Consider the following 27,199-nt stretch of genomic DNA (forward strand, 5'->3'; position numbering starts at 1 on the left):
TATTGTCATGGTCAAGTTCTAGTCTAAGGAAACTCATTTGAATGATTTTGGGCAATCACTGACTTAATGCTAAATCATTAGGTGGTTTCTTTAGAGCTTAGTATAATATGTGATGCTGTCAATGATGGTGAAGCCATTGGTTTGTTTGACTAACCATTTGGAAATGAGCTACTGGGTCCCATCAGGATATATGTCATATCATTTGTACTACAGAGACAAAACGGAGACATACAAGTGTGCCATCCTGAAAACTTAAGAGGAAAGTCAGGAAATAAATGAAATAATAAAAATAATGGCCTTTGATTCATGACACAAAGAATCAATATAATAACAATGCAACAATCTAATAAGAACAAAAAGCCAAAATCTGTTAGAAATAGTTCCAAATATTTTTTTAAAAAAAATTGGACAACATTTTTATTATTTTACATTAACTAATCTGTGTAACTATTCCTGCATCTCTCAGAAAATAGCATGGTACTGACCTTCCATGGGATAGATAAAAGCAACATGAAAAAGCTATTATAACTGGCCCGTTGGTATCAGTCAGATAAACTAGTAACACATTTTTGCTCTGCTTTTCTTATTCGGGCTTATCAATGGGGGTGTTACAAACAGAACATTAGTCACCGAAGGATCTCTTAGGAACAAGGGAGATGGGTCAACAAGAAGAGCTGATTTGGATTTTGCTCATTCAGGATGACTCCCTTTTCAACATAGTGCTTCGGGTTTGCCGTTTTCTGGATCCCGTGGGGAGTTTTATCCTCCTACAGCAAGAATGTGACTCCATAAGAACCTCATACACTTCAGATAGAAAGAATGCTGTGAATTTTTCAAGTCAGGCAGCTTATTTCAAGCTGGAGCCCCTGGATTCCTCAGATACTAAGAGTTAAGAAGTCATTTCTTAAGATATTTGTTTTGCTACATGTGACCGCATACTTTTTTTTGGGGGGGGGGGGAAATACAGGATGCATTTCTCCTTAAATTTCTTTATTTAATATCCTCAATATCCACCTTAAACACAATTCAGCGTAGAACAATTCTGACATAGCGAGATAAAACAGAAATATAGAACCATAACATTTGCTGCTTTTGCAGTTACAACTTTAAGGAGAACCTTAAGCACTACAGTGTACTTGCCATCACGCTGTTTTTTTAAAATGATGTAAATCAAACTATATTGCTTATTTAACAAAGCAAAGCAAGTGTAAATTAAAGAATCTCCCTTGAACAATTGTTTTATAATACAGAGTTAACTCAAAGGAAAACAAACCAATGTTGCTAGCCTATCATGCTCCCTAGAATACATGAAAAAAAGGCACACAGGTTACACTAATGTGAACTGGACTGCCTTCAAATGCCAACATTCTTCAAAATAACTGTACATAGCCCTTAATTTGGTCCAACCAGGATAGGTAGATGTAGGATCAGTTCTTGCTGCTCTGTAAAGCTTCTATTATAGTTTTGTTATATTCTGCAACTTCCTTCATCACATTCTTCATTATGGGCCGGTAGTCACTCTCCTGGCTTTTTGTAGCGATAACTGATTATATCAATCAAGGAAAAAGTTCTCCAGTAAATAAACATAAAAACTACCAATAAGAAACCACGCTAACTCCTAATATCTAAAGAACTGAAGCCATATCGGGGGGGGGGGGGAGAATTAGATATCTATCTTTTTTTTTTTTTGAGTGTATCATTTTGCCAGGCAGAAAAAAGGCATTCAGGTTGAGAAAAATCAGGGCGATTTTTCAACAAGATTTGTTCTCAGTTAATAGCAAATTAAGCCAGCTATTGCCCCCGACAATGTGGCAGCAGGTTAAGCTGTTGTGATAACTCTTGATTTCAGGTTAAACCTCACACGATTCAATTAGCAAAAATTATACTTTTCTAAAAAAAAAAATCAATAACCACCTCTGAGGGAAAAGGAAGATCTGCAGAACTTCCATATATGTAATAAGAAATTTATATAATGTATAAACAGCTTGCCCTTCCCCTCATCCCCTATCCCAGGGGTCGGCAACCTCGGCTCTTTTATGACTCGTGGACTTCAACTCCCAGAGTTGAAGCTGGCTCAGGAATTCTGGGAGTTGAAGTCCACGAGTCATAAAAGAGCCGAGGTTGCCGACCCCTGCCCTATCCTATCATGTTCCAGGGTCAAGAAATTGAAAATAGGTCTGATCCACCGAATAGGCACATTCATACAATACAGAAAGATGCTTAAAAATCACAGGCAAGCAAGTACAGTTCTTTTTTCCTGTCATGATTTAGTGTGTTCACACCTGGATTTACCACTGATGCCAGCTGTAAAAATAAGATAGGCCAGATGTTAAATTACATCATGCCCCTGTGTACAGGGCAGTACGTGATACTACCATCCCTCCACTTTGTGTGCTATGTATATCCAATAGTCAGTGCTACTGATGCTAAGCATCCTAAAGGCCCTTATTACACTGAACATTGGTACAGCTTCGCCCTCACTGTGACTTCATTGACTCTTTTTGGCCAAGAAAGAGAAAAGATTTTTTTTTTAAAAAAAGAACCTCTGTAGGTGTGAAAACAGAGAATTCACTGTTACACAAAGCCTACTCAGCAGTGAGAAGGAACATGTCAAGCTCCAGGGAAATCAGGAGATCCGGGCAGTTCAAATGTGTATAAAGGTTTATTGTAAGCTTAAGCTCTCTACAAGAATCTGAACTACTAATGGTCATGGGAAATTAGCAGGGGTTAAGAATAGAAAGGGACGCGGTGGCTCAGTGGGTTAGGATGCTGAGCTTGTCAATCAGATAGTCAGCAGTTTGGCGGGTCGAATCCCGAGTGCCGCGTAACAGAGTGAGCGCCTGTTACTCGTCCCAGCTTCTGCCAACCTAGCAGTTCGAAAGCACGTAAAAATGCAAGTAGAAAAATAGGGACCATTACAGTGGGAAGGTAACAGTGTTCCGTGCGCCTTTGGCGTCTAGTCATGCCGGCCACATAACCACGGAGATGTCCTCGGACAAGCTCTGGCTCTTCGGCTTTGAAACGGAGATGAGCACCGGCCCCTATAATTGGAAACTACTAGTACGCATGTGTGGGGGAACCTTTACCTTTACCTTTAAGAATAGAAAGGAATTTAAGATGGGCTGGACTCAGATCTCTTGTGGATACAAAGGGACTCATGACTGATGACACATTTGACCCCCCTCCCTCGGGTTCAGCCTGGTCATCTGCTACAGTACAGTGGAAACACATATGCCATTGGTAAATTCATGCTTGCTGTAGTTATCTGGAAATCCACCCCAGAAAATGGCCGACTGGTAAGAACATTCAGTCTCACAACTACTCATTACCAATCTGAAGCTTCTATTGGTCAAATAAACCCAATAAACCTTGTAACAAAGAAGCAACCATCACCTATTCCAGTGTTTCCCAACCTTGGCCACTTGAAGATGTGTGGACTTCAACTCCCAGAATTCCCCACTCAGCATAGCTGACTAGGGAATTCTGGGAGTTGAAGTCCACACACCTTCAAGTGACCAAGGTTGGGAAACACTGACCTATTCTAAACCAACTGCTGTATTTAACCATATTACATTACACCAGGGGTCCTCAACCGTGGCAACTTTAAGACCTGTGGACTTCAACTTTCAGAATTCCTCAGCCAGCTTTGCTTTGCTGGCTGAGGAATTCTGGGAGTTGAAGTCCACAGGTCTTAAAGTTGCCATGGTTGGAGACCCCTGCATTACACAACAAGTAGATTTTATTTTTGTTTCGCTGTGATCTGAGAAGGTAGACAACATTCAACAAGTCTCAATTTATGCACTGGTTTTACCTTATTATTAAACTCGGTGTAAATTGTAAGTGACTGATGTGTGCTGGTCAGAAAAAAGAAATCTGAACCAAATTTATTCAGAATAAATGTCAGTACAGCTTAATAAAGGCTGATGCTTTGCAGGAAGCAATAGTGACACTTTGCAATATTTGACAACAGCAGTACTATTTCTGAAAACGAGAAGGATACATTCTTTCATAACAAAATTATTTTGTTCATGGTGTTGCCACTTCCTTTCCAGATTGGTAAGCTGAAGGTAGAAAACAAAGAATATGGTAACAATAGGACTGAAAATTGTATTTTTTAACACAAGACTGACCTCCCTTCTATTCAACTGTTTAGCTATGTTGCTTAAGCATTCGACTAATTGCAGTGTAATCTTCTCTCTCTGAACGTACTTATGTGGTTGCATGTATGCATGTGCGTTTGTGCACACACACATACATAAACATAAAGGTTTAATGGTTAGGGTACTGGCTTAGAAACCAGGATAGTGCAAGTTCTAGTCCTGCTTCAGATGAACTTGTGGGCCAGTCATTCTCTCTCAGCCCAACCCACCTCACCTCATCGAGTTGTCATTGTGAGGAAAATAGGAGGAGGAAAGAGTATCATAGATGTTCACCATCTTGAGTTATTTATAAAAACAAGGAAGACAGGTTAAAAATCAAATAAAGACACACAAACTTGTTTTTATAGTGACAAACTATTAAAACAACAACTCATCACAATGAAATTTGTTTTATGTAAGGCACAGAATTTTCCTAATCTGTTTTTTTTGGAGGGGGGATTGGGGGGGGAGAGGGGTCAGTAATTATTTCCAAAATATCTTACACATATTAAACTATAGTATGCTCTGCACTATGAGGGAGAAACTTCCCTCACTTCCATAGCTGAATTTCCTGTCTGATGGCAGAATGTGCGATTAAGAACCGGTCTGTGCTGAGAATAGTCTAACACAATAAGTTAAACAGAGGAATTTTAGCCATTCCGCTGAGCATAAATAACAAGGTTATATGGCTATTATATTTATGGCTGTTTCCTAAAAATACTAGCAACAGTTTGCTTGCCTGATATTACCGTTCAAACCTTTGGAGCCAAAACATGTAGGCTCCTTACAATGAAACTTTCGAAAACACTGCGTGGAAGTCAACATGTTTACTTTAAGAATATCTCACAGTAAATGGAAAATGAGAATATAAGCCACTGTACACATCAAAACAACAATTGCCCATTAATATTTGTGTTGGAAAAGCACTTTAAATTTTATTTACCAGTAAACTTTGAGACACCAAGTACTGAACAACAAGCATCATACGTTTTAGAATTAATTGTTTTCTGTGGCATGTTCAGCATCAAAAGTTATCAATCCATATGATAAAATTTTATAGAGCTTCCACATACCCTATAATATATTATTCCAATACAGTAGCCACTATGTTCATTTCAGAAAGTTGAGTTCCATCCTCCTATTTAATTCAAATCTGCCATCAGATGTATTTACTATAAAATACATCATGTGTCTCCAGATGTTAAAACACTTGTCTCAAGAAGTTTTGAAGCAATTCAGTGTATCTGTAACAATTTACCTGTGAATGTGTTTCATTCTCCTGGAGCTGCAACTTTAGGCCTTCATATTCTCTATTCAAATGTTCCATAATTTTCTTGAATGCATCCCGGTGTTTGGTTAACCTTTCTTTCTCTTCTTGGAGTTTCTTAGCATGAGAAAATAATACAAAGTCAAACCACTCAAGGAGGAAAAAAGTACTTTTGTTTATAATTAAGTCTGTAGCACAGCGTATTCCGTAAAGACCACATAAAATGAAATAAAACTGATTTTTCCGAGTATGACTGAAGCGATCAACCTTTTAAGTTATTCTATTTTTTAACAAGTGGAAAAATAGAAACCTGAAGATTTGCGTGAATTCTGACTTCTAATTTCTTTAGAAATTCATACCTTTTCTGTGAATCATTTCTTTCTCTTTCCCTATGTTCGGGCACTCACTGTAGATTTAATTTTGATTCCCAGCCAGTGTTTATGAACACATTGGCTTCTGCTATTTTTTCCTAGCTTTTACTTTCTAACACATTTCCTCTTCTCATAAAAACTTTTGTTCAATGTAATAAATGGTACTTAAATGCTGAAACACTTGATATAAATAATGCACAATTAGAATAAAGGATCTAAGGGATTACAGGGTCATAAAAAGGGAGGTACTATTACAGATCTATCAGAAAGATAAGAGTAGGGTAAAACTGGAATGGTTAATAACATATTGAAGGAGGATACAACAAAGTCCAATTCCTCTGACTCAAATCAAGCACGTTCTCCGATAAAACTTCAACGGGGGAACAGCTCTTAGCATGAATGGGAAACAGAAGGGATTTAAATCTAGACTGCATTTATCAGTTACCAAATATTTTTTAAAAATGGCTGAAATGAATCTGCAGTATTTTTTTTTCCATTGGGGAAAGCGTGGCACAAAACCATCACACTTTTTAATCTATTAAAGCTAGGAACAAAAGGAGCCGTCACAAAACGGGACGCACTGCTGTCGTACAGGGTAAGAAAAACACAAAAGGATGCACAGTGCTTCAGAAACAAATGCGAGTGCAAAAAGTATAGGCATGGTTGTTTATCTAGTGCACAGAGTTATTGTCACAGAGCAGTGTTCGTGGAAAGAATTTCACTAGCTGCTGATTTAACTGAGTTTAAAGCGTTAGCCTTAATGTATCTATAAAACTTTATTATGAGTTCTCTAAATTAAATGTCATATTATGGATCCAAGGAAATGTGCCTTTTCTGTCACAGCCCCTCCCCTTTAGAATAGCATTCCCCGAGATATATATCTATGGCTCCCACTTTTCCAGTCTTTTCTAAGCCCCTTAAGACGTGGTTCTGCTTCTTGGACTGGGTTTAGGGTGTTTGTGGACCCCCCTTCTATGGCTTTTCCCCCCCCAGATTTTGTGAATGCTACTGTTCTTAAATTGTCCAGGAAGTTATGTTTCATTAGGCTACGTTTTAACTGTGTTTTAATTATACATTTGATATTCTGAAAGATCCCAAGAGTTTTCTTGGAATTATGGTTAGGGTTATGTCTGCATCATATCAGAGTGCTTCCTGCTTATATCTATCAGAAACCTCCTTAGTTGTGTCACATCCTGCAGACCTTTGCCTGGCAGGAATAGGATTTTTTGCATTGTGTCTTTCTGTTGAACGACAGGAGATAAGCCACCTATTTTATTTTTTTTTATTTTATTTTTATTTTAATTCCATTTATATCCCGCCCTTCTCCGAAGACTCAGGGCGGCTTACAAGCTTAGCAGTAGCCTTCATTCTATGTATATGCCTGCTTATTAGGGCTTTCACACACACCCCCAAGCGGCATTATTACAAAGTCAGCTTAATTGCCCCCAACAATCTGGGTCCTCATTTTACCTACCTCGGAAGGATGGAAGGCTGAGTCAACCTTGAGCCTGGTGGGACTCGAACCTGCACTAATTGCAGGCAGCTGGTGTTACTTAAGGAGGCATCAGCCCACTGCTCCACCAAGGCTCTTAATTTTACTCATTTTGGGATTCCAACATTTTATATTTATTTGATACGCCACTATTTTATGTTGTACCTTATTTACCCATTTATTAAAATGTTATTTGCTGTTTATTGCAATCATAATGCCAAGTAGGAATACCACAGAAATAGAATTAGAATTCACCATATAATTTAGTACTATAAATTATAACATACAGTATTTATTTTATTTATTACTTAAGCTAAGAAAACAGTCAATACAAACACCGGCGAAGGGGGAATAAAACCCAGGTGAATTCCATGCCAAACACCATTAGCATTTAACCTAACTTCAATCTTGTATTTTATATTTTAAATTGTATGTCACAGAGCATGCCTTGATTTTAACTGGCTTCTGACATGAATAAATGTAGCAAACAAACATAATTATGAAGCTATTTTGTATTGCTGGCAGCATGCAAACTCTTTAAATTATCATTTACACCAAGTGCATCTCCTGGCAATCACTTTTAGTTCTGTAAGGCGAGGAAATAATAGTTGGGATAGCCTGAAGATGCACCTTCTTACAAAAAGGAAAAAAGCAACGGGAAAGTTTATTTGGAAACAACTGATCCCCACTGCAAGAGAAAAGAGGGAGAATCTGTTTTCGTTGGTTTCATTTATCACCCATTCTAACCATCCATTCCTACAAGGAAGCACCGCTAATTTTAACAGCATTTCTTTCAAGTGAGAAAACGTTTGGCTGTATAAGGAAAAAAAATGAAAGGCTATTTTTTTAAAAAAAGAAAATAGTTTAAGGACTTTTCAGTTTTAGGCATAAAGTACTTTCTAAGCAAGCACTAATACTTTTAAAGTCTTTTTTTTTAAAAAAAACACCAGTCTATTAAACTTCTACTGGGAAGAATGGGAAGCCATCTGAAGCAGCTGGCTGGCATCTTGAGTTGCAGCAGTAAATATGTGAGGATCACAATTATTTTGAGTTATTACTGACCCATTCGAATGCCTCTGCCGTGCTCAGTTGGGATAGGATTAGGGGAAATAGCCCTGCCTTATTTCACTGTGCCGTTAAACAGTGCAAGCCCTACTAGAAGCGGTGGAGCATGGTCCTCCCAAAGTGAGCATCAGGCAGCAGTTTCTATAGATAGGTTTTAGGAGGTTGAAGACGCGTTAATGCCAAATAGTTTAGTCTGCATTTGGAAGAACTGGTTCTCATGCATATTTCCCAATTGTGTTTTTTTTTAAAGAGTCGTCACACAGAAGAGAGAAAGTGAACTCATTCTCATTGCCCCAGAAGGCAGAATCGGAACCAGTGGCTTAAAACTATAGGTAATCCTCATTTACAGGTAGTCCTCCACTTACAACAGTTTATGACTATTCGAAGTTAACAACAGCACTGGAAAAAAAGACTTACGGCCGTTTTCCAGATTTACGACGATGGAGCACCCCCAGGGTCACAGGATAAACGTTCAATGCGACTGACAACTGACCCATATTGATGACGGTTGCCGTGTCCCTGGGGTCAGGTGATCGTCTTTTGCAACCTTCTGACAAGCAAAGTCAATGGGGGAAGCCAGATTCACTTAACAGCCGGGTTACTAATTTAACAACTGCAGTGATTCGCTTAACAATCGTGGCGAGGAAAGTTGTAGAATGGGACAAAATTCACTTAACCAATGTTTTGCTTAGCAACAAACATCTGGGGCTCAATTGTGGTCGTCAGTCGAGGATTACCTGTATCAACCGCAACTGGAACTGGCAACTTGGCCTTTAAGCGGGATCACCGCTAAGTGAAACTTCGACTGCGCTTACGTTTTTTTTACTTCAGTTTTCCTTTGGTTTACAGATGTGCGGAGGTCATAAATGCGAGAATTGGTTGCAAAGCTACTGTTTCCTCCCCACTGAAAAGAGTCGCTAAACAAGGCAGTTGCTAAAGAGAACTGCCTATAGTACATAAGAAAACTGGACTAGACAACAGGAGGAATTTCCTGACTCTTTATCATCCAGCGGAATAGGCTACCACACAAAGTGCCACGTTCTCCTTCGCCAGATGTCTTCAAAGAGAGGCTTGGTGATCATCTGTCAGAGATATTCTAGTAGATCCAGTACTGAGCACGAATTTGATTAAATGACTCCCAATATCCCTTGCAACTCTACAAGGGTTTTAGGATTTGAACTGCCAATTACCTTTTTCTTTTCTTCTCCTGCTGTTTTCAGAGCAGGCAGATTGTTATACACTTCCAGGTCCTTGTTCATCTGTTCAATTTTTTCTTTGAGTGAAGTTAGTTCATCGACCATCTTTCCCTCCAATAATCCCATCTTCTGGAGGTCCATCTGGAGTCGCTGACTATCTACAACAAAGGGAAACGGTCTAGGATGCATTACTGTCATGCAGTAAGATTTATTTTCCATCACAGAAAATATTTACTTATCCAAGAAGACAACCAAGTCCGGCTTGCCTTATTCACCCTGGCATCGATCCAGTAAAGCTCTCAAGAATGTTATCTTTTGCATACAAATATCCATTATCTGATGAACTATCAGTATGGCAAAGACTGGTGCTGAAATAACTTTACTGCTTGCAGCAAAAGCTGCCAAACTGAAATTAAGATTGTTACGCTTCACTTTTATTTGTGAATAAAATGAAGAACAATAAAAAAATAATTCCCTTGCCTTCTTTAGCTTTAAACTATCCAAAATGTGATAAACTCCTAATAATTGTGCTGGTAATTTAGAAGAAGAAGAGAGAAAAAGCAGATTACTATAATTGAAGCGTTCAGATAAAAGCCGATCCTTTGTATAACAATTTTGTTGACCCGCAATAGAATCCATCTGGTATACAGCTTTGAGGCTGTATTTTTAAAAAATGTTTTTAAATATTGAACTTATATCCAGCTACTACCCAGTGCACCCTGTGGTCTGACCATTTTATTGTAAAATAGACCTGATAACACCAAACCCTTATAGTCCAAAATTTGAATCTCTTCTGCATGATCTCATCTGGGAATTTCAGGCAGCCCCATTTACACCTCAGAGTTACCTGAGTTTATATTTTAGATTGAAAGATTTTTTTAGGCTTCAACGCAAGATACCGAGGTATCAAATTAGTATGCTGGAGAAAGTAGTGCATATCGTCATGACTTAAAATCCTCATGGTGTATTGTTAATGCCTTTCTTAGATATGGTTTAACTCCTTGTCTCAGAACTGGGCAATCTGCGCTCCTGTCTGGCCTTCTGCTTTGAGGATATGTGGCTTGTGCTCTACAGTAATGATTGCAGGATTCAAAATCCTGCGTTGAGGAATGTCTGGGAATTGAAAAAAAGTAGAGTCATGGCTATTTTAAATTAATTTTTAATTTTTTTTAAAAAAAGAAATTATTGGGGATGGTCCCATAGTCAGCCAGATGTTCCTATTGGATTTGACATTTTTGTACACCTATCTAGTCCTTCCCAAGGACCTGGGATAGGTAGATGTTTGTTGTTTAATAATATGAAAGGTATTGTTGCAGCATGTCAGTTTTTCCAAGCAAAGCTGCCTGTTCCAATTAACCGATGGTGATTTTGTCAATGCCGATGATCAGTGCTGATGCTATTCAAGTGGTATTCTAAATGTTTTGGAATTGCATCCAAGGCATTTATTACAATACTTTTACTATTTCTTTTTCTGCTGAACAATTGTTCGCACACCTGGTGAAGAACATCCAAATTCCAGATTCCTGTCTAAAACCATAGAAAGCTGCTGCTAAACAGTATAAGCGATATCAAGAGAGCAACAATTTGACTTTTTTGCTGAACAATCTGGAGAAGGTACTAATTTTCTTCATCCAAATACCATCCTAGAGTAAAAAAAAAAAAAAGGAAAGGAAAAGGGGGAAAAAAACAACAACCCTTCTCTCTGGGAAGAGACAGGAAGAGGATGCAGTCCAGTTCCTTCTGATATGCCACTAAGTCACAGACTTCAGCAAGCCGTGTGTACATAGTAGCAAATTCTGAGACAAAATTGCTTTTGTGCTTTGACCTAGGGAAACGTTAGTGGGAAATGCTGCCATCAGCAAATCTGTTTACTCGCATAAGTTTCCTTTAAGGAGTGAAAAGCAGACTACTCTGTAGTGGTATTTTACACAAAGAGGGAACGTGTAGCCTTGAAGAACTTTTCTAAAATATGGAAGACTGGTTACTAAGCAAACAGCAAAGTGCAGATAGTAAACGACATGGTTTCAAGACCAGCAGAGTCTTACCCTTTTATGGTTGGTTAAACAAACCAGCAACCAGAGTAATAGACTAAGCAGTTTAAGACAGCTAAAACAGAATAAAAAATGGTCTTACTCGCCTGCCTTTTTCATCTTCCCTTTAAATTACATCTCATTTATTTGTTTTACAGTGCGATTCTTGGTTTTAAGACCTGGCTAAGAGAACAATTCCAGATGCACAATTCAGATATAACAGAAACTATGAATCTATAATGAACTCCACAAATGTTCCCATTCAGAATGCACAGAAAGTATAGGTAAAGGTAAAGGTTCCCCTGCACATGCGTGCTAGTTGTTTCCGACTCTAGCTTCTGGAATATGTAAGTAAAACTCCTATTTGAAATTATTTTGAAAGAGTATATCCATATGTTTAGGGAAATCAGCAGTACGGGTAGTCCTTGACTGAACAGCTCATTTAGTGACCGTTCAAAGTTACAACGGCACCAAGAAAAGTGACTTATGACCAGTTTTCACATTTATGACCTTTGAAGCCACCTCATGATCACCTGATTGAAATTCAGATGCCTGACAAGTGGTTCATTACTTATGACGGTTGCTGTGTCCCAGGATTAGGGGATCACCACTTGCAACTTTCTGACAAGCAAACTGTGTTGCTACCTTAGCACCTGCAGTGACTCCTTTCACAACGGTGGCAAGAAAAGTCACAAAATGGGGCAAAACTCACCTGACAAATGTCTCACTTCACAACAGAAATTTTTGTCTCAATTGTGGTCGTACGTCGAGGACTACCTGTATTTGCCTGATTCTCTACCAGTTTCAAAAAAAGTGTATAAATATATGTGGTAAAGTATAAACTGTGAAATAGCTGAGTCCTTGAGATATAAAAGGGGAAGAGTTATATATATTTTTATAATGGAATAAATACATCTCAAATGTATTCCTGTCTTACCTGAACCCAGATTTCTAGCAGTACTCTGTGATTTTTGCATTTCACTTGACTTGAAAGTGAGATCTTCCTGCATGATCTTCAATTCTTGATTTGTTACAGAAGAGATCTGCTTCATACGACTTACATTCTGCACATTACAACAACAACAACAAAAACTTTCCAAATGTGTTGCCATGCCTAGAGGCTGATTAATGGGAAAACTTTTTTCCATAGCAATTATATCAATCACAGTTAATACCCTTAAGAAATGTAAACATTGGAGAATGCATCTCAAACAAAGCACTGCTGTGTTATCCACACAAATGGTTTTATTACTTTACCTTACATAATGAGTCAAGGCTAAAGGCGAAGAAGATATTAAAGGCTTACATAATTTGAGGAAATTCAACACTAAGGATACAGGTAGTCCTTGACGTACAACCACAACTGAAATCAAAATTTCTGTTGCTAGGCGAGACATTTGTTAAGTGAGTTTTGCCCCATTTTACAACCTTTCTGGTCACAGTTGCTAAGTGAATCACTACAGTTGTTAATAACAAGGTTGTTTAAGTCAGGGGTCAGCAACCTGAAACAGTGAAAGAGCCACTCGGAACCGGTTCCCTCACAAAAGGAAAAACTGGGAGCCGTAAAAACTGTGTGCACATGCACGTACATGCGCGCATGCGCAGAACAGGGTTTGACTGAAGAGTGGAGCCAAGGCGAGATATGCACCTACCCTGCATATTTGAATTGATTGGTTGAACTTTTTTAGTCCCACTTTTCTTTTTGACTGCACATGGCAGAGGACTGGGAGCCACAGGAGATGGCTGAAAGAGCCGCATGCGGCTCCGGAGCCGCGGGTTGCAGACCTGTGGTTTAAGTGAATCTGGCTTCCCCATTGACTATGCTCGTCAGAAGGTCTCAAAAGGGGATCACATGACCCTGGGACTCTGCAACCATCATAAAGAAGAGTCAGTTGCTAAGGGTTTGAATGGGAACGCTGCAATGGTAGTACATGTGAAAAACGGTCATAAAGTCACATTTTTCAGTGCCACTGTAACTTTGAACAATCACTAAATGAACTGTTGTAAGTCAAGGACTATTCTGTAATTGTTTCTTGCAAAAAAAAAACCTAACCCTTAAGCCAGGGGTCTTCAAACTTGGCCCTTTTATGACTTGTGGACTTCAACTCCCAGAATTCCTCAGCCAGCTGGCTGAGGAATTCTGGGAGTTGAAGTCCACAAGTCATAAAAGGGCCAAGTTTGAAGACCCCTGCCTTAAGCTAAGAAAAACATCTTCACGGGTAATATATCCTAAAGGAAAACAGTTTCTAAAATGTTGATGGGACAATCAGATTTTACTTCAGAAATTGAGACAGCCCATTCTAAAGGAAGCTATTTTGACTATGACTTTTAAGAAGTTTCCAGTGAATTGACTTGTATCTGCAAAAGACCTAATAAAACACTGATAAATCTGATGTAAGGCAGTTCTTAGGCACGTATATGAAGTGTAATTACTACATGCTTAAGTTGTGTTGGGGTGCTTTGGAAACATAAAAAGCATGTCTGACAATCACTGGGCTGTTTCACATCACATGCGATTGGTTGCAATCTGAGGTCCTTTTTTCTTTTTTTCAGGCCTAAGCCTAAGGTATCAAAAGAAGAAACAAAAATGATGGGGGGGGGGAGAAAGAAAGCACAGAAGCAAGATCAATTCTACGGAATGATGACTTTCTATGAGCTATTTTAAAAACTCTGGAAATGTAACCACACCTTAAGGAAGTTAATTAATTAAAGTAATTAACACCAATGTTACAACAAACCAAAGAATTATTCTGCTATTCTAGTGGCTAGGATCTGTAACCGGCTTCAAATGCGTTTCAAAAAGATCTTGGTGTGAAGAACAGAAGTCACCATTTCAGGAAGCAAAAAGGCTAAAGCAAGGCTAGACCCTTCCTTTGTTTTAACTGTGTTGACTTGAAAAATCTACACTGGGAAAGGAAGAAATCTCAGCGCCTTCTTTTGACTTCTCCAACCGTGGTTCACAGCCCTTAAGGAGGTCTGATAAAAGTGTAAGGGAGTCTGCGCTCACTCCCACGTCGTCTAGAGATGGAGCTTGCTAGTACCAGACCAAGCTGTATGCAGGATCCAGCTGCTGGAACATTCTTCAATAGCCTTTGCACTCACTGCATTTAACTCCCCATGAAACCCCCTACTCACTCCTGACTACTCTCCAACACAATGCTCCTTTTCTTTCTATGCCCTCCTGGGGGATAACACTGAGTGTGGATGTCCATTCCACCCAGTGAAACATTGCTTCTTCTTTCCTTTTTGCGATAGGAGACTGACATGCCCTACCTGCCTGTCTCTCTGGAGCATATCCTCTATGTGCTATAGTTGCGTAGGGTGGCTGCTCTCAAGATATGAAGACAGCCATTTTCCCTGGTGGCTGTTACTAGTGGGCACATCTCTTTCCTTCCTGTACCCATGTAAAATGGTTTCCTTCCTTCCTTCCTTCCTTCCTTCCTTCCTTCCTTCCTTCCTTCCTTCCTTCCTTCCTCTTTTACGTGCAGTTCATGATGGGGAGGGAGATGTCACATAAATTCAAGGATTATGTTAGAGGGTCACAGCATCATAAAGTCTGAGAACTCTTGAAGTCTAACTTACTGTTAGATTTACTCTTCTTTGCATTCTGCAGTAATGCAAGTACAGAGAGGTAAAAATAAAAACCCGTGTTATTATCAAATGGCTTTATTATTTAATAGTGTGATTTTCAATATTTAAAATTAAATAATAATTGTCTGGTTTTATTTTTTGAGAGAGAGAGAGAGAGAGAGATATTATCTGCATTTCCTTAACGGTAAATTAAGATTTCAAGAGGGATTACTTCTTACCCGACTTGAGTGCTCTAAAAGGGCCACAACACTGGCCTCTATCTCTGCTTTCCGTTCCAGTTCCTGGTTCTTTGTCTCTTCAAAAGATTCGAGAAAGTCTAAAAATGAAAAAAAAAAGATAGAGGAAGCTATTGTTTACAATAGGAACAGCAGAGAAGTCCAGCAGCATTGCTTAACAATTGCACTTTGAATTTCAAGGGGTTTAAAAATATATAAAAAGGGAGTTTAAAATCAGATGATGATGATGATGATGAAAAATTAGTTTATATGAAAAAGTACAATGGTCACTCAATTGAATTATTCAACTGTCAGTTGAGCGCTATATGGCAAACTAGAAATAATAATATATACAAATTTTTAAGATATTCAATGCCTTAATTACATTCCAACTAGACTCCTGTAACACAATCCATTTATCTATTGTAACATAATTTCTGAAGAATATTCAAAAATTTAAGCAGAATGCTATCCCTTATTGATTGACTTTTTTCTAACAATAGCTTCACCGGCTACAATACTGTTTCTGAATCCAATTGGAAATGTTGATGACGATCCATAAAACCATATGTACATTCATATCAGACTGTATGAAAGATCCTGAACCTTAAGACTGCCTGGGGGATACCAATGTTCAAACAGAGAAATTCTTTACTAGGGGCTTCTGGATTTTGTAAATTCTTCCAAGCAAGTGTGGCAATTCCAGCAAAAATTAGGAGAACTGAGGTCATCCACACCACCACCCAAGATTGGGCAATAGCTCCCAACATTTACAAATTTTGTGTGACTGTTTAAACGGAAGAAAACATCCTTTCCTGAGTTTTTAACTAAGCCACAGTATGCCTGGAAGCTCCATACATCTCCCTGATAGCTGGAGAGCTTTCAGAAGCAAAGATTCAATATGGAGGGAAGCCGTGAGAGTGCAACTGCGGTATGACCATGGAACTTTAGCAATACTGAATGAAGCAGGATGCTCTTTTCTCACGGGGGCCTCCAAAATGTGTCTCGGTAGTTCCTATAGGTGCTGAGCAGCTCCTTACACAAAAGGGATCTGTTAAAATAGACTAAAGGCTTCCTTGTCAATTTCTCCGTGCAGAGTAACAACCTACAGAATTTCTGAAATGAAATTAACTTAAGAAATTAGTGCCCTTCGTTAGCCAAATGTTTCTGCTTTCCTTTAAAATATTTTTTCATCACATAAGGATTTCAGTTTACTTTTAGCTTCCAATAATTTATCTGAAGTTCAGAGGACCCAAGTGGGAACCAATTTTTACCCTACGTGTTGCCATACACGCAGTCATCAAGTGGGAAACATAAAGAGTTGGACTTACCATTGAGACTGGCATTCAGACCAAGGGACTGAGGATGCGGTTTTGTTCTCACTTGAGACTCAAGGACAAAACACTGCTAAGATTTTTTTCCTGAGTAGATCTATTGAAACAAATGTTTTCAGGGCCCTAAATGCAACGTGTGCATTTTATATATGTTTATGGATCTACTTACTATCCATGCTTTCTTCTCTCTTCTTCAATTCTTTATATTTCAGATTTTTTTCACCTACAAAAAACAATTTAAAATTAAACAATTAATACTACCGTTATTTTGTATTGACAGATTAGAGTACAGGTAGACTTTGGTTAATGATGGTAACATTACTAAATGATGCGGTCAAAGTGTAAGGTCACATTATCTTATTCCTTAGCAATGGAAATCCCGGTAGTTTATTTATTTATTTATTTATTCGGTTTATATACCGCCCTATTCCCAAAGGACTCAGGGCAGTTTACAAGGCAAAATTTAAAAACAATCCAATATAAAATTAAAATTAAATTAAATTAAGTCTAGCCGCAAAAATTAAATCACAATTTAAAAACATTAAACCCTTCAGTCCAGACCAGATAGCTCAAAGAGCCAGGTTTTTAGGTCCCGGCGAAAAGAACGAAGGTCGGGGGCAGTCCGGAGTTCAGTTGGCAGTTGATTCCATAGGGCAGGCGCGCCCACAGAGAATGCCCTCCCCCTGTGGATCGCCCGTCGGCAATCCTTGACCGGTGGTACCCTGAGGAGGCCCTCCCTGTGGGAGCGCACAGGACAATGGGAAATTGACGCTGGCAGCAGGTGTTCCCTTAGAAAATCCGGGCCCATGCCATTTAGGGCTTTATAGGTCATCACCAGTTCCCATTGCCATCATTAACCAAATCCCGCTGGTTGATAGGCGTCCCAATTCAAATCATTCCCGATTTGCTCCCTCAGAGCCGTTGAGCCTCACTTCTTAATTACTTTCAGAAATTGCTTTTTAACTGCTTTTTAGTTACTAGGAATTTTTATAACAAGTTATGTTAGAGTACCAGGTGAATCTCCTTCAGTCCTTAACAAAACTAAATAAATAAATACAAATTTAAGAACTTAGAAAAAATATTATTATTAATTTGGAATAAAAAGCAAAAGGGTGATTAGAATTTTGGTTTTGGCCAGTTATAAATGATCTATAAATTGATTAAGAGGCAAGGGAGACTGAAATAAAATTTTGAAATTAATTATAAAAATTCTTTACATGGGAAATTTCTCTTGAAGTCTTAAAAAAGTGATAGGATGGGACTTTGAAGGTTGGACACTAGAGGGAACCAGGAGATACTAAAAATCACAATTAAAGGAAAATAATACTTAGATTTGACTTACTAACATAGAATGGAGCAAAATAGTTTAACACTAAGTGTACTGAAGGATATTTGTGAACAATAACAATAACTTACTTATTTGAACAAGCCGGCCTGGTCTAATGGGTTTGGGGTATTTTTAATTTTTAATTATTTATTGTTAGGGCTAGATTAATTTAATCTTATTTTTAATTTTTGTATGTTGTATTTTTATTGCCCTGTACACCGCCCTGAGTCCTTTGGGAGAAGGGCGGTATAGAAATAAAATAAAATAAAATAAATAAATAAATAAGCCCAGAATTATAAGTAAGCTGTGTTTAAAAAATGTTGTGGAATAGGAACAAGTTTTATTGGATAAACTTGAGATTGAGTGGTTTTAAAAATGACAGGTTACAAAAACAATAATAAAAATCATCATAATTATTAAAGAGGATAAACAAATAACAAGTCAAGAGAACAATCTTGATAACTTTCCTATGTTGAATTTACAAAAGAGTCTTATTAAAGTTTTGAAGGTTTTTGTGAGAAGAGACAAAGAAAAAAATGAAAAAAGACCAAATTCTAGGATAGTATTTGAAGGGATAAAGGTCAAGATTGTTAAAAGGAAAAGGAAGGAAAACAAAGTGAGTTTAATTTGATCAAAGTTAAAGTAGAAATTGTTATCTCTGCAAACCCTTAATGGATTTTTGTGAGCAGGACTGAACAAGGTTTTAAAGATTTGTTTATGGATAAGAGATGAGAGATAGGTAGAAGAGAACATTTTTTAAAAAGTTTTTATTAATATTTTTAATACAATTCAAAAGTACTTATTCAACAAACATGTTGTCTGAGTTTATCATTCACTAATACAAATTAAATTCCTAATACCTTGTTTCTACAGCCACTGATAAAATAAGTCCCGTTTGAAAATATTCTGTCTTCTTTTTCTTTCAACCTCAGAATAATAAGTGTCCTATTCCACAGTCTAATATTTTTTTTAATTATTTCTTCCTCTTGTGGTATTTTAAGAAATGGTGAGTTACTGAAATTGTCTATACTTGTTGTGATAAAGGGAGAAATAATTTCTTTATGTATTTTCTTTTTTGCTATAATATTATTTTTTCTTTCCTTTCTATTTGTTTTTGTCTTTTGTCTTTTTCACTTTCTTTTTCTTTTAATTTAATTTGCATTAGTTTTTCAATAGGTTAATAAAATTATTGGTACAAAAAAACCTATTTTTAATGGCCACAATTGTAATATGGAGCAGCCTCCCTGTTGCTATCAGGTTGGCCTCTATATTATTGGCCTTCTAGAAACTGTTAAAAATGGAACAAGGTTGAAGGACAAATGGTGAAAGAAATGACACTGATATATGATGTATGGTTTTTGTATTTTGTATTAAATGCCTTTAGGAAGGCACTTAAGACCTGGCTCTTCCTGCAGCCTCTGAGTTACATTTGTGTGTGGCCACTAATCACTAGCAATGCTGTAGTATATTTGAATCTATTTCCTCCCATTATTTTTTTTATGCCTATATTTTCACCCACTATTTTTTTTAACCCATTATAAGTGGCCTAGTCATTGAGTGGTGACCTTAAAAATTGATTAAGTAAATCACCGTATATTTAGGACTCTTTTTTTTACCACAAATGTTTTGTAATACTATAATGTTATTGTAAACCACTAAGAGCCCTGTTGGATGCATTGGGGACAAACTGAAAGATAAACAAGATGCATTTGAATTAATACAAGATATATCTGTTCCATAACATACTTATATGATATGCTTGCATTATTTATGATAACTGTAATCTCCGTTGACTTACAAAAAGGTCTGATTCAAAAATTTAAAATAAAGCATGTAATACAAATAGACAACAGCTTCAAAACCTAAAGAAAAACATGGAATGCGTAAGCTAAAAATAAACCACATTAAAATTGACAGTCCCACAGTCTCCTTTCCCTGCTGTATTATATGACTTTCCCACTACTTGTGTTTATAAATTAGAAATGTTTGCACTGTCCTAAGAGCACATTTTTTAAAACATCCTGGTAGCTAGGGTCCTATTTCTGGCCAATTCTTCCTTTCATGACAGGAAAAAAAAATACTGAACTTAAAATCTAATTTGCTTTTCAGAGGACCATGAACAGAGACATAGATTGAGGACTTAAACAAAAAAGAAATCTTTGATTTTTTAAATAAAAAATAGGATGTTTTAAATGACAACCTCAGAATATTGAACATTTGCATCAATAACACTATACTGACAAAGGTTTATGAGTCTGTCTTAGATATGTTGTAAATCACCCGTGTCACTTAGGTGAGATGGGTGGGTGTAGAAATTTAAACAAACAAACGTCTAGGTTATATATTTCCTATTCAATATTTCGGTAATATATTAATGGAAACTATAACCATCAGTGCAAATGTCTAAATTATATGTGGCAAATGTTTAAAATTGTAGTTACAGACTTTTTCTTGTAGAACTGATATTTGCTTTGACAGGTGTTTTAGAAACAAAAACACCCTTCTTCCAATACGATGTGTAAGGCAGGGTAAATATTTCTTTTAAATAATTTCAGATAAAAGAAAGTGAATTGTCCATGAAAAATAGGAGCCAGTGATATATGATCAGGAGAATTTATAATAGCTTTTGCTGTCTGACACTTTGTGAAACTATTCAAAACTATAATTTTCACAAATCCCAACCAGCAGAGCAAATATTCTGGGGAATTACAACCTGGAAATTGTGGGAGTACCCAGTACCTTCAAGGACTCTGAAATCAATGCCAGCAGGAATGGAAGCTCCTGGCAGAATCCCTCTTGTTAGTGTGAAGCTAAGATTAATTACAATGGGAGTGTTGGCAGGTGGAGATGGAGATGTGGGAGAAGACAACTTAGGAAAAGGGATTCCTAAATCAAACTCAAAAAGATTGTGTATGGTTGCAAGAACATTTGTGGACATGACTGCAACATTTAGACACATTTTTGTGCCAGACGATGTGATCTCTGGCTAATAAAGCACTCCTCTAGTTAGTGGGAAAGAGCATAGCATTTCCACCACTAGATCTGGAGAGGATTTTGTGGGAAGACCAAATTAGCAGAAAACATCTGGTCATCGATGGTGCCTATATTGAATCACAAAATCCTAAAGTCAGAGTTGGAGGTCTTCTAGTACAACCCCCTGTGTGATGCAGGAATCCTCATACCAGACTGAACAAACGGCTGTCTAATCTCTTCTTGAAAACTTCCAGTAATGGAGCATTCATGACTTAAGGAAGCAGAGATACTGTATTCCAGACATGTCAAACACAAGGCCTGGGGGCCAGATCCGGCCCGCGAAGTGGTTTCATGTGGCCCGCGAAGCCATCCTGGAAACAGTGAGGGAACGGCCCCCACTGCCTTGGCCCTGGCCCAGAGACCCTCCTTCTGCCAGAGACACTCAAATCTGTCCCACTCCTGCCCAGGCCCCCATAGGCACCCTTGATGTGAATGATGTAGAGCTGGCCATGTCCACCCAGTAGGCCATACACACTCTAGCCACGCCCACCCAGTAGGCCATGCCCACCCTGGCCACACCCACCCGGCCCCCTGAGGGCAACCGCAATGCTGATGTGGCCCTCAATGAAATTGAGTTTGACACCCCTGCTGTATTCCATTATTCAATACTTTTCATAGTGAGGACATTTGTCCTTATTTCAACTTTGGATTTCTTTCTGCAAAGTTTCTACTCACTAGTTCTTGTCTTCTCCTCATCTTCTATGACCAAACCCTCTGCTCTGTGACATCTCTGTGTGTATCCTGTCTCCTTTTACTTTTCTCTTTTTAAAGCTAAACATACCAAATTCCTTTAGCGGCTCTTCCTGGGATTTAGACTCCAATCCCCTTACCATTTTTGTTATTCTTCTCTGCATTCTTTCCTTTTTGTATTGTGGTAACCAGAATGGGTCACAGGATTATTATAGGTGCAGTCTAACTAGAACAGTACTATAACTTCCCGTGATCCTGATGCCATATCTTTGTCGCTACAGTCCAAACCTTAATTTGGTATAATTTTAATACCACTGAAGAAAGATAATTAATGATTTTGCTATAAAGAAATATAATGGACTATTTTGAAAAGCTCCTATGCTTCAGACATCAAGCTATAAAAAGTAAAACAATTTCTTACCATCTACAGTCATCCAAGTAATATAGGAAAACGATGCAAAAAGTGTGTGAAAATAAAACAGATAAAAGCAAAATGAGGGAATTACTATGAGAATGCTAAAATCAAGTACTGATTATATGCTCAAACTTAAGAATCAAGAAAGAAAAACAATACTGATTAAGTCACACTTCTAAAGAGATAGCATTAAGATAATTAGTTCCTTTTAAAGCAAAACTTAAAACTGCATGTACTTATTTTATTTATCTAAGGGCATTTAAATGACCGCCCAACTCAAATAACATGGTTCTGGATAGCATATTAAAAAAGAAAGAAAAGAAAAAAAGGGGGAAAATAATCAACCAATAAACATAAAAAAACCTAAAAGGTCATTAAATGATGAAAGCTGATTTTACCGTAACTCCTCAAGTTGGGAATTCTACTCAACTGGCCCAAAAGCTTGAGGAAAGAGCCAGACCCCAACTGCTGCCATTGAGAAGGCATGGCTTTGGGGTTCCATAAGATGGCACTGTTTCAGTAAAGCAACCCCAAGGTGTACCCTCCTCGTAGAAGCATCGTTGGTTGTCACCGGATTACAACTCCCACAATAATCTGTTCAGATTTGGAAAGCACCAGGTTGGAAAAGGCTACATGATTAGTTGAAATGCTTTCCCCCCCTAACTCCACGTGATTCAAAGATTTGATGATACATATGCAGAGAGTTACCCACATTCACATTCTTCCAAATAGTTTTGCTTACACAACCTTTTTTGCAGTGAGAAGACCACCCATATCTGTTGCAAGGATTAACTTACGTTGGAGTTTTTGTGCATGACCATAGAATTTGAATAACTTTCATTAGGGAGAATTAACTTGGGGGGGGGCTTATTTTGCCACGCTGTCATTTTTTTTTTATTTGCAGTGAAACACATTCTTCGAAGACCTTTGAGAAAAGGGATATTTCCAGACAGCTAACAAGCCATCAGGTGCAATGCACTATGAAGCTGTGTTAGACTAAACATCTTTTATAGATGTTTTAGCACAGAGGTCCCCAACCTTTTGGGCACCAGGGACTCATGCTGTGGAGAGAGGTTTTTCCGCGGACCGGAGAGCGCATGGTTTTGTGTGCTGCCTGCATCCCATAGATAGGGCTTTGCTTGTTTGTGCAGACTGTTTGCGGGCATGCCAGAGCCCGGGCCCGGTCCACGGACCAGGGGCTAGGGACCACTGTTTTAGCAGTAAAAAAATAGGTAGAGGCGGAAGGAAACTACAGGAAGATAACAAATGGAAATAATTATCATATAAGAGTGTGGAATAAAGGATTGTACAGAATCATGTCGTTTGCATGTTTGAACACGTGTTAGTATCTACTCAGAATTCATAGACCCTACCTGAATATAAATAGTCCACATTTCTGAATCAACTAGAACATTTAAATACAGTTTTGAAGAGTCAGGTTTTAAAGCCCTCTTTTACCTTGGTGTTCTTCTAAATCCATGTCAAGCTGCCGAATTCCTTCATTGAGATGGTTGATCTTTTCTTTCATCTCTGTTAGCCTAAAACAATGTGTCAAGTGCATGGTGATAGCTATAAATATAAAGCTTCAGACACCAGCTTTTAGCAAAAAGTACTGAATAAATAGCTTTCAGACTAACAATAAAACAGCACTGTCTTTTTCTGTTTTTGCTTCTGAGTATTCTTGAACTGAGTTTACACAATTTTACCTAAAGGAGTTTAATTTTGTAGAGGAACATAAGAATTTCTTATGTTAAATAATGGGTCCCCCTGCTGGTTAAAAGATTTCATTACAATAATGTTGCAACAGAGTAATGCTTCTTTCTGTCACTTTCTCAAATTAAGTTTGATTTCAGAGAAAATGTACGGAAAACATTAATTAAAGTAACCTAGTTAACATATGTAAATTTAAATGTAATATTGTATTTATACAAGGCATTTTTTTGTTTATACCTGCCTTTAATGACAGGTATCATCTTTAAAATCTCTTCCCTTTAATTTTTCTTTGAATAATATGAATAACCATATGATAATGAAGCATGTCTCATAAGCAATAAAATGTCACAGGACAAATATTTATTTCAGACCTTCTCCAGTTGCATTACTTATTACTATTGTCTTATTACTATAGTATTACCTAGTTAAGGCATCAGATACTTTAATTCCAATTGCATTTTCACATATGATTCTTCAGAATATTTCAACAAGTAGGTCACAAAAATAGCCCTGCTTATTTTTACAGTTAATGGATACAATACACATGGATGACAAATCCGGGTACAATAAACGTGGCTGACAAAAAATACGTGGATGTAAATTAAACTGATTTTATAGCAGACGTAAAAACTGGAGGAGCAATATAGAAAAACACTCACTGCCTCTCCATGCTTGCTATTTCTTGATTGTCTTCCTTCACCTTAAAAAGAGATAACATCAATGTGACATATTTCTTAGTGACACAAATAAATTACTGCTATGGAAAGAATGATAAGAATGCTGGCTTAACTGTAGAAACAGACTGATATTAATTGTATTCTCTAATAAAATACTTTCACCTTACCTTTCAGTATCACAAATATATGTATATTAGAAAAAGTGATAAGATTGATTTTCAACAGGGGTCTTCAAACTTGGCCCTTTTATGACTTGTGGACTTCAACTCCCAGAATTCCTCAGCCAGGCACGTTGAGGAATTGAGCAGGGGAATTACAACTGAGCTGGGAATTACAGCCATAAGTTATTGCGGTCATAAGTCAAGGTATATCACGTGACTGGACCTACATTTGTTGTGTGACAGTGATTAAGCGAATACAGTGGTCATTAAGTGAACATGGCAGTTGTTAAGTGAATCCATTTTCTCCAGTTGGAAAGTAAAGGCTGGAAACTGGAAAAAAACATTGCAAATCAGTTATGTGACCGTGGGACCTTGCAAACTGCTGTAAAGATGAACTGGTTGCCAACCGTCCAAAATGTATCATCACATGATGGTGGGTGGGAATGCAACTGTTGTAGTTTTGAAAATTGGTTGTCAGTAGCTCAGGGAGGTCCATCTTAACTTTGACTAGTTATTAAGCAACAGGTTGTAAGTCAATGACTATTGGATTCTAAGTCTTACCAATAGGGCAAGAAATGTCTCCAAATTCTGCTAGAAATATACAGTATATTCACTGATGATGACGGCTTGGGATCCAATAGACACAGAACCAATCCCAGAGTAGCACAAGTGTCATTTGGGGAGATATCCTATATTCATTTTAAATTTTTTGTCAGCTACATTGCACTGGTGACTTATACTCAGCACGTTTTTCATATCTACTCCTACTAAATCAGGTTTTCATAATATTTTAGTTATACGCGTGGTGTTTTTCAGCCATCTAATTGTGATTCATTTATTACCTTACAGGCTTAGTTCAGTATATCAGAGAAGGGAAAATAAAATTGTGTAAAATAGAGATACTTATTTATTGTCTTCCCAATTCTTTTATGATATGTGAATACTGAGCCACAATCAACATGTCTCCTTCCAAACTGCAGAAATAAAGTCCCTTTACATAAATGTGCTCTCACAGTTAGCTCTGTTGGTTAAGGTCACCAAGTTCCAATCATTACAGCTGCTGGCCTAGAGTCGTGATGGTATCTTGTGAAAGTGAAAATAAGTGTGGCTTTTCTACATTAACACAATATGTAAGTACTCTAGCCCAGGGGTCCCACCTACCCCCCCCCCCCCCGGTCTGTGGACCAGTACCAGGCTGCGGCGTGCCAGCAACTGCTCTGCACAAACAAGTGAGATGCAGGCAACAGACAAAACCACACACCCTCTGGTCCGCGGGAAAACCTCTCTCCATGGAACCGGTCCCTGGTGCCCAAAACGTTGGGCACCTCTGCTCTAGCCGTTTATTTCTACCTGTTAACTGAGCTTTATAAATATTACAAAGTAACCTTTTTTCAATATTTTTTTACCTGCTTTAATAGTCTTTCTCTTTCCTCCTGGGGAGATCCCATGTTCTTGTCCTCTGCAATCATTTGATCTCTATGTTCCTCAAGACCATGGAGCTTTTCGTACAGCTGTAAGGCCTCTTGTTTAATTTGGGAGTGAGTAATTTCCTAAAGACAGAATACATGCATACGGTATTTTGTATTTATACAACTGAAACAGAAAGTAAAGACCAGGGACAATGAATCAGTTTTGGCCCACAAGCCACATTATCTTGTGGATAAACAGCAACTAGAGAGTAGCATAGGAAAGTTCCTGCTAAAACTAAGTATTCTGCACATACATTCATTATATATGTTCACTGATTCATATATTATGACTCCTAAATACTTCTAAACAGTTAAAACAAAGCCATTCTCTATCTTCACATACACAGATATACAGTGTTAATTAACATTTCTATCCATTTTTTATTTCACATCTACTTCTAAGCTTCCTTAACCATTCTTGATTTAAGAACATATGTATTATCCAATTATATGTAATTGCTAATATGTAAAAACTACAAGGTAATAAAAACAGCTGTCAAAATTAGTTTCTGGTGGGATTCTGAAACTAAGGAAGTTAAAGTATTATCAAAGTTATGACCTTTAACCTTTTAAAGGTCATAATACTAACTTTTTAATAGAACAGGGGTGTCAAACTGCCAGCCTGTGGGCTGGATGCATCATAGCAAAACCGTGCCCACCCCATTGCCGGCAATGGAAAAAAATCGCGATACGTTGCAACATGTCATGTGACGTTACGAGTTTGACACCCCTGTAACAGAATATCAAATGGGAAAATTCATAAAACAGTTGATACACACGCGCATACACACGCACACAAACACACACACATTGTGGGAGTGATTAAACTTTGGATAACAAGTATTTAGAAAGTAACCTAGAAGCTCTGTTGGTTAGTATAAAGCGTGTTATATTACAGATACTGTGGTTTAACATTATACACTGAATGGTAAGAACATACTTAAAAGTTCCCACTTTATAATAGTTTTCTTAACTTTTATTTATTGAATAAAACACCACTGCATGGGTTTACAA

At 37.7% G+C, this 27,199-nt stretch overlaps 1 protein-coding gene across 1 annotated transcript in view; it reads right to left on the reverse strand.

The window, feature by feature from the left end:
* Positions 1-334: 334 nt before the first annotated feature.
* Positions 335-27,199, reverse strand: part of IFT74 (intraflagellar transport 74) — a 45,578-nt gene continuing 18,713 nt past the window's right edge. The window contains exons 11-20 of the mRNA XM_083355083.1: positions 26,123-26,266; positions 24,538-24,578; positions 23,624-23,703; positions 16,870-16,923; positions 15,370-15,467; positions 12,498-12,624; positions 9,525-9,688; positions 5,398-5,523; positions 4,001-4,061; positions 335-1,543 (exon numbers count right to left, since the gene is read on the reverse strand). Of these exons, the coding sequence (XP_083211209.1) occupies positions 1,428-1,543; positions 4,001-4,061; positions 5,398-5,523; positions 9,525-9,688; positions 12,498-12,624; positions 15,370-15,467; positions 16,870-16,923; positions 23,624-23,703; positions 24,538-24,578; positions 26,123-26,266 (1,011 nt within the window). The 3' untranslated portion in view covers positions 335-1,427. The remainder of the gene's footprint in view (positions 1,544-4,000; positions 4,062-5,397; positions 5,524-9,524; positions 9,689-12,497; positions 12,625-15,369; positions 15,468-16,869; positions 16,924-23,623; positions 23,704-24,537; positions 24,579-26,122; positions 26,267-27,199) is intronic.

Source organism: Vipera ursinii, assembly GCF_947247035.1.
Source record: "Vipera ursinii genome assembly, chromosome: 2".
In the NCBI taxonomy this organism is placed as follows: domain Eukaryota; kingdom Metazoa; phylum Chordata; class Lepidosauria; order Squamata; family Viperidae; genus Vipera; species Vipera ursinii.